Below are 18,656 nucleotides of genomic sequence, written 5' to 3' on the forward strand. Positions count from 1 at the left end.
TCAGGAAAAAAAAAATCATGGCCAAGACTGTGGATTATTATCACCTGAATATTATCACCTGGATGTCCCAAGTAATTTCTAAAAACAGCAGAGTCCAAAAGACATTTCAGTTATCATTATCAAATTAAACTTGGAAATAAGTTTTTCAATGTTATGCACCTCTATACACAAATAGRTTTTGTCCTTTCAAAGATTCAAACCTTAGAAACCCCCACAAGTATCAAAAACAACCTGCCTTTGAGTTTTTGAGAGATGGAAAGGGAACCACAGCACATGAGCAGGAGCCTTAATCAAATCTAATTCAGATGAACCTCAAGGGCTCTTCTGCATTTTCCTACTGCAGTGACATTCCACATAAGAGGAAAAAAGTACAAATAAAATAATTGCACATTGCCTRATTATTGCATTGGCTTCAAAGGGTATTTACACACATCTGCAGCTTGGAATCAATTGAGAAATGAAGGAACCATGTGAAAAGCTGCAATGTGCTCCTCACCTTGTAGGGGGGYTGTGGATGGACCAGGATGCCGCCCTCAGTGCGCTGCAGCGACTGCTTCACCTGCTCCAGTTTGATGGCAAGGTGAGCCTCAAAGTACCGACGCAGGGCCATGCASGTGTGCTTCCCCGTCTGGCGACTAGCAAAGATCTCATCATCGCTCAGGAGGGCTCCTTGGTCTTCCAGGTTTAAGATCTCCAGAGTGCTTATCTTCAGAAAGAGATTGGGTGAGAGAAAAGAAGTTTCATCAACTSAGTTGTCAGGAAAAAAAGCACCTGCAACTCTCAGAGGCTCTCGTACCAAACCCAAACATGCTGCCTTTGTTGTACAGGACATGGAAGTACACCGAGAGCTGACAAAGGCTGTCTGAACAAAAAGGGGTCTCTGTATGGGTAGATAACCTAAACTGAACCATGCCTGCTCCTTCACTATTTATGAAGACAGAAATGCAGATGTCACATCAGTGTAGGTCTGCAGGCAGCATTGTGCCAAGTTCTATTAGGCATTATATGGCACCACACAGCGTGTGCACCCTGCAGCACTGATGTCCCTGAGTTAGACACAGCCGAAGCTGCGGGAGTGCACAGCAACACCCTGCAGCCATTCCAGCTTTTGTACACAAACACTGTCRCTTGTGCCCGGAAGGTACCATAGTTACTGCAGCACAGCTATTCCTCTCTTGGAACAAGGCTGCACTTATTTGTATCCAACGGGGTGCACATGTATGTGGAGTGGTAAGAAACATCTGGACTAAGCCACCATTACTGGAATGAGTACTGCACAACCCAGGAGTTGCACCAAAAAGGTCCCAAAGGGTAGCATGTCTCTAGACAATAATCATAAAAATAATAACGATATAAAGATGCATGTGAATGTTGCTTAGAAAACTCAACCCACCTCCCCACCTCTTGAGAACTGAGGAGGAGCCCCAAGCAAAACCAAACAACAAAACTCTTCACAGTTGCACTTACAGGATGCAGAACGTGACCCTAAACCCCTGTTCCCTACTTAAAGCCACACCCCTTACCAGGTTAACCAGACGTCGCAGCCCATCGTGTCTGTCAAAGAGCTCCAGGACAGCACGGAAGGAGAAGCAGATGGAGAAGAACATGGTGGCATGGCAGCAGCCCGAGGCATGGGAGCACTCCATTAACCACAGAGTGTAGTTCACTACATCTGAAAGCACATTRTGGGGGTGCATGCACACCTAGAAAGCAAAAGAACAATCTTGAGGAYTTCAGATTGCTGAAGAGAATTCATCTGAGGAAAATGAGGGCTCTTTGAGAAGCAGAGGACAAGTATCCGTTATTCCCAGCTTCACTTGGGAATCACTGCAATTGAAGTACAAAAAGAACCCTTACCCTCTCCATAGCATCTTGATTGTACGACAAATAATACAAACACATCGACACTCCTGTTGCTGCCATGGAAGGACGAGGAATCTCCAGCAACTTCTGCACTCCTCCATGTGCAACAAACTCTGTCGCAAACTTGTTGTGCAGCAGCAATGATGCCAAATGCTAAGAAAGGATGAAAGCAGATTAGACTGTAATTCTTCAAACTGTCATCAGTGCCACCCCCATTCCATAGAAAAGCAGATGGCCAAAAAAGCAAGTGCTCTGTGCTTTGTCCACCTCATTTCCTCCTCCCATTACATTTAATCGAGAATGTAGTATTTATCCCGATGACAAAAGCAAAAGAGGAACTACCACTTTTTAACACATATTGCAAAAGAAATACAAGAAAAGCAGAGCAACTTTGAATATATCCAACAGGCCACCTTAAGGTCTTTCTATTGTCTTCAAATTCACTCTTTCTATTATCAGTAAGCACTATTTAAATTTCCATTTGAATTTTGATTATGRCATATTACTGACACAAGGAATTTTACAAAATGAAGTCTAAAGACAATGAAAGAGAACCTTGCAGCTKCACTGAAGTGTACTGCACACTGCTTTTCTGTATTACCTATAACTTAAGAGAAAACAGTAAGAACTACTGTAAACYCCACTTCACTCCTGACTGAAGTAACCTACGGCTTCTTAGGGACACTGATCCTTTGAAATAAATTCTCAAACAAATAAACAGACAGAGAGGAAGACTCTGGAGGATCAGAGGCAGAGAAGTTATTGCGAAAGAAGGGAAGAATGCACAGAAATGTTTAACTTATGCTGCTGCACTTCAGATTTGGCATGAATCAAGTTATTTTGTGTGGCTTTGTACCTTGGGGAGCTAACTTTGAAGATCAGTCACACAAAACCAGTATTTCAACCACTGAGCTCAGAGGTGTCATGCTGGGGCTTCTATGAGTAAGATGTTTATGCTCCTTACCCCTCATAAGYGTCCTTTGAGATGGCAGTGGTACAACTCAGGAATGCCATCTAAGGGCAGCAGGAACACAACCATTTCACAGAAAAACCATCTTCAAATAGGCAGATGAAAGGTGWAATGAATGGCCCTTCCTGCACAATTAAGATCTCTTTATTCCCTCCTCCCTTTCCTGTTTTTTTTCATCTTAAGTACTTGAGACTTTTAAAAACAAAACTGCAATACATTCAAGTTGAGCAAAAGCCAATTCCAATCCCAGGGAATGCTGGAAGACACAGGCCGAAAGAAGATAAGCACTTACCTTTGACATATAGCAAGCATGTATCTATGTTTTTACAATGTTTAGAGTATATTTTATATTTCATAGAAGTAATTTACCTTAAGGGCTTCAAAAGTGAGCARAACATCGTTGGTTCGCTTCAAATCGATGTAGTACATCATCAGGTCCCTYGATCCCAGTTGCATAAAGATGGGTAGCAGCTGAGAAAAATAAAAATGGGACACTAGCTGAATGTTTCATGAGAATTACAAAGTCTTTTTTGGTTTATACTCTCTCAAACCCCCARTTTCCCCCTATTAGCAGATACCTGTTATGAGAGGTCAGTGGTAACCAGCTCCATCCATAGGAAGCAATAAAGGTTAACAGACCTCTTGTAATACATCTGCTGACTGCAGCAAGGTGCATGGCAGCTGCCACACGGAAATCTTAAGACTCTCCTTCAAGTGCGGCTATGGAAATCCACACAGATACCACCTGGAGAGAGGCTCCACCTTCCATCTGTGCAAAGACAACTACCCAACAACTGAACAGAAAAAACAGGAGAGCAGGGCAACAAACCAAAACCCTTTGCATCATTCTTTGAACACCTTTATSCTATTCATTCATAAATGTTATTTTTACAGCTGATTATTGCTGGCATATGAAGCAATCCAGTCAGCATGCAGGGTGTTATGTTAGGGGGTAATGGTTCCTCTGGCTCTCACAGAAGCGAGGCACACATGTGCACACACATTAACATTTATCACAAAGCACAACTTTGTTGCTTTGTTCTATCACAAATTACGCTAGTCCACAAAAAAAAAAAAAAAAGGAAACACACTTTTGTAAATCTGACACAGCCACATTACTTTGTCCATTTAATACCAGCTTTCAAAAGCATCTGCATAACATGGGTCCTGCCACTTCTCATCAGAACTACTGCAGAGGTTACACAAACCACTTCATTTAGAATTTCAAGTTCATTATTTCCTCAAACTTTCAATTGCAGAAGTCTATCACATCCCCCACAGGAAACAGGAAAAATGTCTGCATTTCAAACACAGTGACTTGTCCTGTGCCATGTAAACAAGCAAATTCAACAAACACAGAATAAAACCCCCAGGGCCATGCTCCAACCACCAGACCACACACTTCATAGGTTCAGGTTTGAGTATTACATCACAAATAATACTCAAACTAATGACTTCATCAATCTGAAAGTCATCAACAACTCAGGCTAAGTTACCAATCTTAATCATGACAGGAAATATCAGARAGTGATGTAACTGTTCTGCCAGTTTTGCCCACAATTCCACTTGGCTTTGTATGGAGAAWGAGAGCACAGAGTGCTTCCTACCCCCTTCATATGCTTACCTCTTGGTACTCCCCCAAGGGAGTCAGGTACTGAAGAATCAGCCTCTGCTCTATGGCAGGAGTCAAAGGGTAAAGTGTATAATTAGTGCCAATCACCCACGGGGACATTTCTGACCAGCTGCTGTTGGACAGTTCAACAAATATCCGCTCGGGTTCCGAGGTGGAGAAGCCCAGTTTTTGCTTGGCCTTGCGGAAGCCGTCTCTTTCGTGCTGTTTCCCTGATTTGCCTTTTCTCAGTCCCCCATCATCTAGCTTCACAGCAGAGTTTACCCTGCTACTGGTCTTATGACTTGAATCGAGATGAAAGGAGATCTCCATATCACCAGAAACTTCCTCTTGCTCTCCATCTACTGTGATCTCCCCRTAATCCATATCCACAGCCTCCTCATCGAGGGGCAGCAGAGGATCCGATGGTACTTTCCGAGGACTGGGGCGCTTGTTTTCCTGTTTTGTGGTCATTTCAGTGACCTGCAACTCTCGKAGCCGACGAAGCACCAGCGCCACCTGTTCCACAAAAGCAGTACTCATGAGAACATACACCTTGCTTAGATCATGCAACTCACCTCAGCCATATTTMTTGTTATTATCCTATAACCCACTGCACAGCACAAAGTGCTGAGTATGCTGYGGTGTACATTTGCCCAGAGAAATAACAATTGAAAAGTGAATGAGAGAACTCAAATACATTTTGCTACAGCTACTTTCATTCTAAAACATCAGCACCATGTCTCCCATGTGAGAAAGAATGGCTTGAAGGCCATTAGGAGCAGATGAGCTACACTGGTGCTAAAAGAACCATATACGAGCTTGCAGTACCCTTCCATCWTCTCTGCCCAGCCTGGAATAAAGATAACATTCCCTTTCCAAGCAGCAGCTCTGGTAAATTGCAGTTCCACAAAACCAAAGGTCATGCTTTTACTTTTAATATTTAGAAAAGAAGTCATCACAATTTCATCATAGTCTCCATGATGACTTACCTTTCACTTTAACACCTCTGTCTGGTGGGCAAATCACAACGTGCAATAGCTACAGATGTAAAGCTTCTGAAAACTCTTCCTTAAGGGAAGTATGAATATGAGTCTCATTAAAAAGTGAAGTATTTGACTTCTTAGGTTTCCACTGGCATTTTTAATATGACTGCTGTTAACAGAATAATGTCCCAGGCCACATGTCCCAAACTCAACAGACACACAGTCAGGAATGGATGGAAACCACGAGCTCCTGACTCTTACAGATATGACTACAATCACTTTAAGACCCATATATTAACTCATGAATGTGAGCTTCCCATAAATAAAAATGAAAAGAAAGGTAACCGTCCTCTACAAAAGGAAAGTGATTGMGAGATCATTACCAGTTGTGAGTTCTCATCCCTGTAATTTGCAGCAATGTCCTGGTTTTCCATAGCTCCACCCAACAGCCCTGTTGCATATGTCCTGAGCGGCTGATCAGCCTCTCGTGCCCACTTGAAGAGATTTTCAACTATGCCTTCCTAGAAAGGAAAAAACAAGAAAACAGTTCCAGCAGTTRCATTTCATCTTTAGCTTCTCAGTCCCAGTGAAAGCACCTGTTGAGAGGAACTCTCTCTCTCTCTCTAGTAATGAACAGGCTGGATTTCCTACCAAGCGTGTRATCAATAAAAATACCTGGAATCAAAAACCTAGAACTTTAGGCTGCATTAAACTATGCCCAGGCATCATATACTTGGATTTGCGCACCTGCAAAAAATGGCCAGTCAGGGTACTTCCTAGGAAACAGCAAAACACTAGAGGTATGAAATAGTCCAAACAAACTCAAAGCTCAAAGCTCCAGTAAGTTTCACTAATAAAAATCTCCAAAAATTTAGCAGATTTCAAAGAAGCTGTGTCAAATTTGTATCAAGTAGAATGAAATCTGGCTAAATTTAAAAGGGAATTTAAAAGACAAYAGTTTAGAATGAAAGATTGTTTTGTTTCCTCTAACTTATTACTGGATTTGAAACATCAAAAGCAACACATCATTATCATGATAGGAATCTAGCACTTAATTTGAATTATAGGTACAATACAACAAAAGGGCAGTGAAAAGTAATAATGAAGAGACATTTTAATGGAAATGYTCAGCTTACAGATTTTTAGAGTTGCCTGGTTTATGTTTAAAGACAAYTGCATTATTACTTCAATGCTCTTATGTAATAAAATAAAAAAAAAAATCTAACTGATGAGATGTGAAATCCCTTGGTCACTAGAGGGCCTCTTTGTGACCAGAACAGCACCCTCTTCCCAAAGTCTCCTACGTACAGGAGCCCTTAAGAGAAAGAACAGAGCTAAATATTCTCAAGTCAAAAGGAAAAATGTCCTTAAAGTGCAAAACTTAATTTAATTTCAGTTTACAGAGAGCTTTGGYCTCTGGAAACAGCTATATTCTTCACAAATGGGGTACTGTTGTTTTGGTTTTAAATTGTTTTTTTGATCAAGGCTTCCGGCCTCAGCTTTTGGACAGATCACAAAGAGCTCCAATTAAATTAAATCTTTCCCAAAGGGAGCACATTATTCTTTTCTTTTATCAAGCTTTAGAGTTCATATCCATATTTCCAATAGTAGAGAAATTAATTCAGAACTTTTATATAAAAGCATTACCTCATTTCCAAACTTCAAAAAAACATTAATTCTTACAGATGAGAAAACTGTGGCTTAAGTGAAATTCACTTTCTCCTCACTTTCCACTCTGTGTGCATTCCTTCAGAACAACCCATTTGTCAACATACRGAAGTCTGATTCAGCTGTCCATCACAGCTCCAGATAATCCTCACAAAGCATGTGGATTTTAGACTGCRTAGTTAAAGTGTGACTTGCTTATCACTTAGCTCTAGTAAAGCTAYTGCTCTGCTGGAGCTGGGGATTACTGGGCAAATCCTCCATGTTCTATATAGCCTGTTCCATTCACAAGCCTATAAAGCAACAATTCAAATTATAACATTTCCCCAAACAACAGATAAATAAAAGTTCCAGCTCCTCTGTTTGAATCAGTCACATCACACTTTAAAAAGTCATGAAATACCCAAGATTTGATTAATTGAACAAGCCAAGAGCAGAAAAGCCCCAAACTATTTGTAAGACTGAACAGATCAGCTCCCAAAGACAAGATTTCAATATGGCTTTTTACTGGTTTCTCCTTTGGGAAGTCTTGTGGGGAGTACAAAATAAAGCAAGCTTAAAACCCAAGCTTTAGCACCCAAGGTGATACCTTTTCCTGAAAGACAACAGCTGTTTCCAGTCCTGGCATGATGTCCAGAAGMAGTCTGCAGGCAGCAGTGTTCAGTGGAGGTTCTCTGCTTGTCATCACATAAGCATTCACTAGCTGGAGAAGATCAGGAACAGAACTGGTTWGAAATTCAACTCTGACCAAACCCAGAGCATTGAAAGCCTTATAGCTCCCACAGCAGCAAAATAATAAAGTAAGGAACGCCAGTCAAAGCCCTGGATCTCAACACAACCAGCCTTCAGCCAGGTCCCTCAATGCCTCAGAAGCTGAAATTACTTCTCAGAGAAGCAGAGAGCCTTTGATCTGCTGTTCACTGACTAAATATCTATATTSAACTTATTTGTAAAGACAAATGTCTTGAAAACCTGTAACAGTAACAGTGCAAACATGAGAAGATAATTAAAAAATTAATACAAGAAACTGCACATTTTTAATTGTACCTGTATTTGCTTATCACTTGCAGCTTAAGATAGACAGAGACATGCAAGAAATCTGTCAGAATCCTCACAGCAACATATACTGATACAGGTACTTGCAGGGATGCAAGTAACAAAATTCTAGCTATTAAGTCATGTTAGAGGTCAGCAATGCAAGTGGAAAGCCAGATTCTTGCCCCCTGATTCTCTGCCTGAGTCTTCCAGAGCTGACATGCTCTTCTGTCCCAACAGGCATCCCAGCAGCTCCAAGTRTTCAGAAACAAGGCACTGGAATTAGTGGTATTCATTTCCATTACAGAAAGAAATTATGCTTTTGGACTTGYAATAGAAGAGCTACATTTTCTTTAAAGAGACTGATAAATCCTGAAAACAAGTAATTCAATCATTGCTACACACATTCCAACAGCTCACAAACTCATCTTTACTTGAATCACTTTAACAGTGGCAAATGAGTTGCTCTTAAACACATTTTTTAAACCACTGTTAGGGAAAAGAGAATTCTGACACCACTAAAACAAGTACTAAACAAGTACCAGGTCAGCCAGTACAGAGAAAATAAAAGCCATAAGGTGATGTCAGGAATTGACAGAGAAAGTTCTCAGGCTAAACCTACCGCATTCATGAAATCATCGTTCTTGAAGAGTATCCTCAGTAAGTGACCAAGCATGCACTCYGGGTCTGCCCGACCTGTAGGACAAACATGAAAACAGTCATCTTCCTACCTCAAGATCCAACATTAATATTGAACTGCTATCTTCAAACCGACTGAGGGATGCTCTAGTGYCAGCACTACAGAGCACAACTTCCCATTGCAAAAGCAGTGTCAGACCTCCATCAGCAGTCAGCACTAAAACTGATTGCTTTTAAATATGGACTACCAGGCAAGCCGTGGGACACAACTGGGGCTGCCAAAAGCACTCAGAACTCCTTACCTGGGTGTCGGTCATCAAATGGGTCCGGGTCCCCTTTGCGGTACTCCTCAGTCTCCTTCTCAATCAGCTCGGACATTCTGCAGAAGGAACACCACCAAGTGAGCAGAATTCACACTCAGCCTTATGGAGCACAGCTCCTCACATCATAGATCTGTCAGAGCACTCCAAACCAGCCCCTGAGCTTTCACCCAAACAACGTTCAGTGTCACAGAGGAGTTTGACTGTCCACARTAGGGGGGAGAGAAAAGACTGGCCTCTACTAGCTCATCTCATTTWTAGCTCAAAAAATGCCCTGAACTCATAGCAACACCCCAGAGATGCACAAGCATGACACTCTGAGGGGTCAACACTTTTTATTTACTCCTGTTGGACTCCTGGTGGTGTTCTACAACACCATGTAGAGAACTAGAGTAAATAAAGGGCTTCTCACCACCACAGTGTCTTTCTCTTGCAGCAGAGCAAGTTCTGAACCGGTGACTTAGTCCTCCTCCCTGTTCAGTCTCCCAGGCCTGTCCAGGGCAGCCTCCCTGCCCTGTGCAGGGCAGCTGTTCAAACTGTCTGCACCATTTTTTGTTATTTTGCACATTAAATTTCAATCATGTTGGATAATTAAATATTATATTTAATAAATATTAAATACTTTTATTAAGTGCTGTGTAACCTCTATTCAGTTATCAACTTTTTACCATGTGTCAACTACCACCATGGATAAGACAAGGAGAAACTCAGCCAGCTCCCTGTTCATAGACCTTCAAAATACATGAAACGCTCCTCTGTATCAGAAAAACAAGACTGAGTTGTTTTGAAGCTATGCCTTCCTTTAAACTGAGAAGCAGCCTCAGCAGATACAAGAAATCCTATGCTCTAATTTGTTTAGAATGAGCAGTAAGATAATTATTATTTTTATTTAAACAAAATCAAGAAGAGGAAAATTATCTCATGGTCAAGCAATAAATAATTCCATAACCATTCACTGTCCTTCTCCATGTAGTGGTATAGCAGAAATACATGCAGTTTGATGTGAAATAAAGAGCATTTAATTCAATTGAAAAAAACATGACCAAATTAAATCTCTCATTTCCTTGGTATAAAACATGATTCCCTCCCCTCTACTGAGGTCCAGAGTGGGAGGCAGAGTCTATGTGCAGCATTTTAAAACAAAGTCTGAATACCTCTGAGAAGTTATCTAGGCAGAGTTTATCACAGGGGAGGGAAAACTGCTTGAAGGCTGCAGTAATCCCTGGAAAAACATTTGTCTTTCACAAGGGATTTCCCTTACAGAACACTGCTGACTTCTACTCCATTCCTGCTACTTTCCAGAAAATATCCAGTATTCCCAGGCATGATTAGAGGCAAAAATGTACTTAGTTCTGCCTCTGTAAACTACACTGACTTGCCAATGAAACAGAGGATGATGCCTGCCAGATTCTAGGAACAGCAAATTAGCTCATTGGGAATGAGCAGAGAATTTTCCTGTTTGCCTTTGGTCTGACAATTATCTTTCAACAAACTGTTGATCCTGTGGGGTTCCAATATTTACTTTTATAAGCCTGATTGTGAAGGGATGCAAATTGTGTCCCTTGTTAATAATAGGTGGCACAGCTTGAGCTCTCAAGAAATTCTGGCAAAAGCAAGTTACTTAAATACTCCACTGCCAGCTCCTCATTTTGTTCTATGAGAACTAATAGCTTGAGGGGTGTCTGCTGACAGAAAACCCAGACAAATGGGGAGCTGGGAAGCAGCACCCTCGCCTTGTCAGGTCTTTTGAGGTGATAATTAGCATTTTGGTGACGTGCCAGAAAGGACAGACAAGCAGCATGGAAAGTGAGCACAACACTCTGGCCAGTGCATCCTGTCTGGGTAGGCAGCCAAACAGCGAGCCAGCTCCCAGTGCTTTCAGGGACAACATTATCACAGGCTCAATGAAAGACCAATATGAATCACTAATTATGGAGGTGTTTGAGACAATTATTCACAAGTGTTTGACCAAAATAAAATTTAAAAAAAAAAAAAAGCACTGCCTTTTAAAAATTTATTTTCAAAAAGAAAAAAAAAAAGAAAAATCAAGTTTGCTTACAATACCCTCCTTTTAACTAACACATACAAAGGTGGTTTGTGACTGACTTGGATGTATCTATCTAGATCAACAGCTTTGTCAATTCTCAATTGAAGCAACAGGAGAGTCAAATAACTACCAAAGCTCACTCCTGCCTTCTAACACAGGCACCTAGTACACAGGGCTGAAACAAAACATAATTCACAAAACCACAGAACATTTATTCAGGTTTCAAGATTTCCTTCATTCACTTGGCATTATACTGGTTCTCCAGCCACTTCGAAATTAGCAGAAAAGATGTAGGAGTTACACAGAGCCATTTACTTCTAATTTTTTTTTTCTCCTTACAACTGTCTTTGGAAAGTTAGTCAGATCCTCATTTTCACTTGCCACAAACTGAGCGGGGAAGGAAGGGACAGGGGTATAAATAAAAGTATGTCAACTTTGCAAGGCTCCCAGGGATCTAGATGGCATAACAAAGCCATCCTAATCCTGCTCCGTGTCATCGCTTAGTATTAATGACCAACTTGAGCCTTTACAGCAGATTGCAACAACTTGAGATGCTCTAGGATCCCATACCACAATATGGCTGCTTTGTGGAGATGAGGTTATGATGTTAAACTGCTGACCTATACCCTTGATGAAAGAGGTTCCTAGGATGCAGTGAATGATCTGAGWCCCCTGATTTGCCTGCTTGGTTGAACATGACTTGCATCCAGTCTATGAAGTAATGCTCTTGCACGACAATTTCAATTTACAATGGTTTTGAAAACCATGTATATTTAGTATCTCTTGTTTGYTGACAGGCTTTCCAAGCGATTTCTTCAGTTCACATTTTTTAATACTCAAGTGTTTGTAAATCCAGAAAACCAGCTTTATGGAAGTGACAGTTSAGTTGTGGTCTGTAACTGGCGCCATCACTGCTGCTGTCCTTGTCCTGTTACTGTACTCTCAAGTGTGCTGCCTCAGCATCACATTTAACAGACCCCCATCCACACAGGGAAGTATTTTTTCATTTAGCTCACAAGGTGGAAGGAATTAGAAAAGTAACTCACCAACAAGTATGACAACAGCTCCCTCTGCCCTAAGACTAAATCAATACGAAAGGGCATTACTCTGCCTTGGGACATTGGCCAATGCACACTCCAGTTGGTGAGGATTCCTGGGGAGCATCTCTACCAGCAAATTCTAAATATCTAAACATTTAAAACTTTCTCCTACAAACAGACACACATCTTTCATTGATACCTGAAGCACTGTAAATCCAATTTCTGCCAAAGCCAGTAGATTCCCTTGTTACCTACCTTAAATAAATCTGTACTATCTCCTCTAAAGCAAAAATACCCAAGCTTTCACCATTCATAACCACTCTGCCTGCTGCACAGAAACCCTGAGAATCAACAGAGTTATCAGGCTTGTCTGGGCATAAATAATGTAGGGAGCTCCAGCAGCTGAGCAGCAACAAGAAGTGCCAGACTGCTATAAACACAAGAATATACATATTTCATTCAAATGTCTTTAAATTTCTTAGAATACAGTAAATTGCTGGTTATGCCTACAAGAAAAAGCCTTAAATTGCACATATTTCCTTCAGACAACACACAAAGACACACCAAAACCTGTCTCACAATTTTCAAGAAACCCACTAATTTTCGAGTGTTTAGGGTTGGCTCTCTGTTGCTCATCTCCCTCTTCTGTGCTGCTACTTTTGAAATGCAGTAAGAACAGCAAAATAGTTGTGCCCAGACCTGAGCAAAGAAGCTCCACCAGATTCCTGTAACTTGCACCCAGTGCCAGCCCCAGCTCTATGCACTGACTTGTCTGACCCAACAAGGCAGAAGAGACACCTGGATTGCTCCCGAACTACAGAGCAGTTCAGTCCTGCACACACAAGGCAGGACATRGATCTGCCAGCAGAGCTGTGAGGAGGAATTGGGAGATATTTCTGCAAATTTCCTCTTAATGCAGGAGTAATGTCAGTATATCCAAACAAGGTCTGGCTCGAGAAACCACAAATGCAATTGATAATTCAAATCTGTCTCCGGTACTAGATACTGTCTTATCATTAATGGTGTTACCTACACAACTCCAAAAACTTAACTGGTCCAGGATATATTTTTTTCACAATACAATGCCAGTCAATCATCACAAAGCTTAAAAAAGAAATCAATCAGGTTTTTAAATTTCACTTTAAACATGCCCTGTGAGCTTCAACAATATCTTCTCAATATAGTTCCTCCTACTCATGGTACTCTCATCCTTTCATTTAATCTGAACAATGTCACTGCAATCTAAATCCCTCACACCTTGCTTCCCATCTTGAGGTTTTGCAAGACTCAGGTGAAGATATCAAAGTTATTTCATTTAATGATGCTCCTGACTTCTATTATTTCAGAGAATTAAATTCATGGTTTTTAGAGACAGTTTGTGTAAGATGTCTTTGTAATATAAATTTCTTACTGTAAGTCTATATTTAAATACCACACTAACAGTTCAATTTCCAGACCAAGAAAATTAATCATAGGTTATCAGGTATGTGAAAACCTCAAGACAGTAAAAGCTGCTGTCAACTAACTTCAGATACTCAGCTTTAGGAAATTCTTATTAGATCTTACCTGGTGAGAATAGGGACCATGTCTTGCCCACTGCCGTGTTCTTTCTCCCATTGCTCAAGCAAAGYAGTGAGCTCAGCCTTGGAGTCCACATGCCCAGATCCTGAAGTCATGGCTTAACCTAAGGCAGAGGTAACAATCAGAACAAAAAGGGCATAAAAATGAGCAAGAAATTCCACCCTTTCACTACAGTCATTGAAATAATCCAAATCAAATATTACAAATTACATTTGAAAGAGGCAACTAATACTCAGCAACAAGGAGTGAGAAAATTAAGTGACAGAACAGTGCTTTCAAAGGTGAAAGTTTCTTTCTGGTCCTTTGCCTGCAGACTAAGAACATGTGCACCTCTGAACACAAGTCCTGACTGGTGCTCCCTAGCCCTGACCAGGCTGGTTGGAATGCACAGCTCACCACAGCAGTGTTCACTGCCCAGCCTTTCAAAAGCTCTACCTCAACTCCCTGAGCAGACCTAAGTTACCCTTTGTGGTGATTTACTCAAGAACCAACCGAGCCAGGGCAGCAAGATTGTAATCAGTGTCCTTATTCCCATTTAACACCCTACAGCCAGCTGTGGAAGTGCCAACTAATYCCTCAGGTCCACGGTGCCGAGGGGCAGAGGCAGCAGCCTCAGCACTGCGGGCAGTGGGAGCAGCTCCAGGACAGCCGTGCTGGGAAACAGCCGGGCACCACTTGTTCAGGGTTTGCAAGAACAGCCAGTGGCTCCAGTAGGAAAGAAGGATGATCACAGGAGGGAGCACTGGAGCAATTACTTCAGATTTATCAGCCTTCACTCGCATGACAGCAGCTGACAGATTTATCTTCCCATCCTCAAAASTGAGAAACTCGTACAGTACTGACTGACTTGTTGAAGTACCATTTAATGAAGAGAACTATCACTGTAGRTTCTGTTTAAGCCTTTAAATTTCCAGGTGTCAGCTTCTGTCAATCTGATAAAAATCTACTAGAAATATTAACAGCCTAAACTAGAAGAAAATCTGTCTCAAAATACTGCTGCACCCTTAGTTTCCAGCCTGACAGATTGTGATTGCCGTGAAGAATTGTAACTTCTGGAGGAAGGAATACCCAAACCTAATTTATATATTGACTTCATACTGGAGGTGGGGGAGAGTAAACAAAGCAAAAGAGATTCCTTCACATCCAATAACACACAAAGATTTTCAGCATTTCATTAGCCATAATATAACCAATATCTATCTGCCATGAGATTAAATACCCATTTGTCATAACTGACCCAGAGAAAAAGTTTTCAACCCAGTGTTAAACACAGAAAGGWTTAAGACAGTGACATACTCATCAACTCCTGAAATACATGTTCAGGAATTAGTCAAAAGACAGACTCTAAAGGCAGCCACAGCATAGATTACATATGCATTTATAGCCCAAGTTCTCTTTGAAAAATATCACCACAATTTTAACTGTGTGTTAAAACCTCCAACTGTGTTTTAAAACCTTTCCTCACTCAGGGAATGGATGAACAATCCTACAGTTCTTGTCTCATAGGTGCATTTGAATTTAATGTACTGTGACTGGTTAGTTAAATGGGAAGCATGAAGTTAAGATCACTGGCTGAAGATTAAACTGGAAGAAGCTGCACAAAAGTCATACCCAAGACTTTAAAAAGATAAACCTGTGACTACAAGAACACCATTTTGATACATAGCATATGAAGTGGACATATACTAACAAAAAGCTACCTTAGCATGATGAAATATRTTTTCTAAATCACAAGTAATTATGATTTTATCTAGAGCATTCATTATTTGTTCATTCACTGCAGAACTACACCAGGAAATTCAATGTAAATGCATAAATTGCTTCAGAAGAAACATTACCTAGATGCTGGCAAAAACATAATGAGATTGTACACTCCCCCCCAAACCACATTTGAAAAGAAAAACTATTCCAAGCTCATAAAGCTCCATTTTCGTTTTCATTAACWCAACACCACTTGCCAGCAGCACTTCAGAGCTTTTAAATATCACAGAAAAACATTCAGACAAATCCACTCTGGGCCTCAGAATGAAAGTGCTGYAACAGAATTCACATTCAACCACCGTGGACACCCCCACCTTCATTCTGTACCACAGGGACAAAGAAAAAAGGGCCCTATGACCTCAGGGCTTGTATAGGGCCTGTGYAGGCTCTCCTGAACCTGGAGAACAATTTACTTCCTCTAACAACCCTTAACTGCTCCTGCTGAATCATAAGAAATGTCCAGCAGTACCTGCAACAGGTCAACAAAGTTCCACACAGGAAGATCACAGGAACTGCTCACACAGCCCTCTGGGACACCCTGTGCTATATCAAAAACAAGTGAAAACAGAAAAATCCCAGCTATCCCTAAAACCTGGAGCATTRCCTCAATAAAGCCCATTATTGGTCTAAATAACTGGTGCTGACACAGAGCTTTTTTTTTTTTTTTTTTGAAAAATAAAATTATAACATAAAAATGCCACCTTTCCTATTAGGACACACCAATGACAATGAATGTCTTGCCAGGGCATCTCATCTCTTCCACAGGCTTATACCCTCCCAATCTATTCAAATAAAGACAACAATTTTAGGTGGCACCACAGAAATTTCTACTGTGCTCACTTTTTTTCAAGAATTCCACCTTCAATGAAAGTGAGGAGCTCTGCAGAGAGGACAAGAACATAAATTATATGAACTTAACCTATAACTGTCAGCAACACATCTGGTCTGATGGAAAGGAAACTTGGGACAATAGCTCTGATTTTCACTATTTCCCTTGGAGAATATGCTGAACAAATCCCACCCAACAGATTTGTCCCCAAGAACCAGCAGAATCAATCATACTAAATTCAGGGGGGCAGGGGGGATGCAATCTTTTTCTCTTAATAAGTTTTGAAAATCACAGCCTACTACAGATTTCAGCTTGAACATCTAATAAGCTTAGGAATAGGATTTTTTTCCCAAACAGCACTACTGCCAAAATATATTTAGAATCAATAGAAATCATATTAACAAAACATAAAGCACTTACTCAAAGGATTTGACTTTGAAAGACAAATATTTGCAGTCTTAACTACCATAATGGCCACTGCCACTGAAAACCCCTGTGCCTGTTTTAGCACACCATGGCTGGTGCACATGGTATTGCTTTAATATTAAACACTACTTGGTATTCCTGTAACACAGCCAAGGGTTTACAAGCATTTTATACTTTTCTGAGCTTAGATGTAAAAAATGGACAGAAAAGCAAAACCCAAGGAAGTATTGAGATACAGATTCCTCAAGGTACTTGCATGTTTTTGAAACCTCAGACAGTCTAGGGCTTGAGTCACCTTAGTGAGACACCTCTGAACAGAGAGGAAATAAAATTCCAGTGACCTCTAAGCACAAACTTTGATTCAGTGCCTGGAACACTTGGAGCAGTTCAGCTCCACCCTCCTGTCCATCGACCCACTGGAGCCACACTCCAACTACAACACCACTACAGGTCATTCCCTCTTTGATGCTGTGCTCAGGAAAAGGATTAGGAGCTTCTGAACACACTGACTTCCCACAGATAAACATTCTAAAGCATAAAACCTTCTAGTGAATATAAATATACCTGTGAAATCTGAAAACCAACAGTCTGATTATCTTGGAAATGAACACAAAACCCCTAACTTAGCAATTTAAATGGAAGAGCCACATAGTAAAACCAAAAATTATACCTCAAGCAAAAAAAAACCTCCCAAAAACCCCAATTTTAATCAAGTTTGTAGAAAGGCTGTACATTTAAATTAATGTGCACATTAAATTAATGGACAAAAATTACAAGAGGAATTGTAATTCCACATGCACTAATAACTGCACTTTGAGGCAGCTCAAAAAAATCAAGTTTTACATTGCTTCCAAACATGACTCTAAATATGGCTGAGGACGCAATGTAGAGAAGAAGAGTAATGTAATAATGTAACACCACTAATGAGCTGGAATCTAGTTAAAAGCCCAGGAAAGCTGAGCAGAACATCTGTAGATTCTTTCACATTTATATTTTAACACAAAGAATGCCTTACTCTAAAAAAAATAGAATTCTCCCTCTCATTACAAATACCCTTTAAAGAGATGAGATACCTCAGAGCTATTTGCCTAAACCTGTTGAGCCTGAAATAACCACGTGGAAGTAAAAGCTGATGTATCACAAACTGTCAACACTGAAGTTCACTTATGGAAATAATATACCATGAAGTAACAAAAACCTCACAATCTCTGGAGCACAAGCACAAAAGTGTGGTTTGGTGTCCTACACTGAGGGAGGTCCTCGTTTGTTCAATAGAGCTCCAAATTAGCTGTTACTACTGAACGGATACCTAATGTTGCTTTTAAGTATTTGTTTAAAAACTCCCTTTGTTCTTTTTTAAATTAAGACATTTTAAGGACAGGGAAAACCACAAAGTTATTCAATTTCCTGGAACTTCTCCTTTTACAAAACAAACTTGGAACTACATTCTGATTTGGCAGGACAAGCCCCCAAAACAGGAACAAACTACTGCTGTCTACAAAACAAGGGAAAAAAAAAAACAAAACCCCGCTCCGTTTCAACATCAATTCCTCTTGGCGCGGCTGGAAGGGGAAACACGCGGGCCGCACCTCCCGGGGGCGGGGGCGGCCGGTGACAGCTCCCCCGGGGTCCCGTAGCGCCCGGCTCGGCGGGACGCACGGGCCGCCCCAACGTTTAAAGGTCGGCAGAGGCCAGAGCGGGGAGGGGCGGAAAGGCAGAGAGCCTCCCGCCCGAGCGGGCCCGGCGCAGGAGGAAGAGCCCGGCGGAGGGGGGCGGGCSGGGCGCGGGGGCCCGGGGCGGGCGGGGCGGCGCAGGCCCGGTCCCGCCGGGGGGGACGGCACGGCCGGGGGCGCGCAGGACGGGCCGGGATGGGCCCGCCGGGCCC

General features: G+C 41.4%; 1 protein-coding gene across 2 annotated transcripts in view; it reads right to left on the reverse strand.

The window, feature by feature from the left end:
• The window catches only part of DCAF1 (DDB1 and CUL4 associated factor 1), a 48,169-nt gene that overhangs the window by 29,227 nt on the left and 286 nt on the right, over window positions 1-18,656 (reverse strand). The window contains exons 1-11 of one of the 2 annotated variants that reach the window (XM_057368029.1): window positions 13,966-14,066; window positions 13,741-13,858; window positions 9,070-9,146; window positions 8,751-8,824; window positions 7,683-7,796; window positions 5,812-5,949; window positions 4,458-4,961; window positions 3,203-3,304; window positions 1,858-2,016; window positions 1,524-1,703; window positions 497-706 (exon numbers count right to left, since the gene is read on the reverse strand). In XM_057368029.1, coding sequence (XP_057224012.1) covers window positions 497-706; window positions 1,524-1,703; window positions 1,858-2,016; window positions 3,203-3,304; window positions 4,458-4,961; window positions 5,812-5,949; window positions 7,683-7,796; window positions 8,751-8,824; window positions 9,070-9,146; window positions 13,741-13,850 — 1,668 coding nt within the window. In that variant the 5' untranslated portion in view covers window positions 13,851-13,858; window positions 13,966-14,066. Of the gene's footprint in view, window positions 1-496; window positions 707-1,523; window positions 1,704-1,857; window positions 2,017-3,202; window positions 3,305-4,457; window positions 4,962-5,811; window positions 5,950-7,682; window positions 7,797-8,750; window positions 8,825-9,069; window positions 9,147-13,740; window positions 13,859-13,965; window positions 14,067-18,656 lie in introns of those variants that run through there. The other variant, XM_057368028.1, reaches the window with a different exon arrangement.

The sequence above is a fragment of the Malurus melanocephalus genome, unplaced genomic scaffold (assembly GCF_030028575.1).
Source record: "Malurus melanocephalus ecotype Western Australia unplaced genomic scaffold, MMel_1.1 scaffold_87, whole genome shotgun sequence".
Lineage (NCBI taxonomy): Eukaryota > Metazoa > Chordata > Aves > Passeriformes > Maluridae > Malurus > Malurus melanocephalus.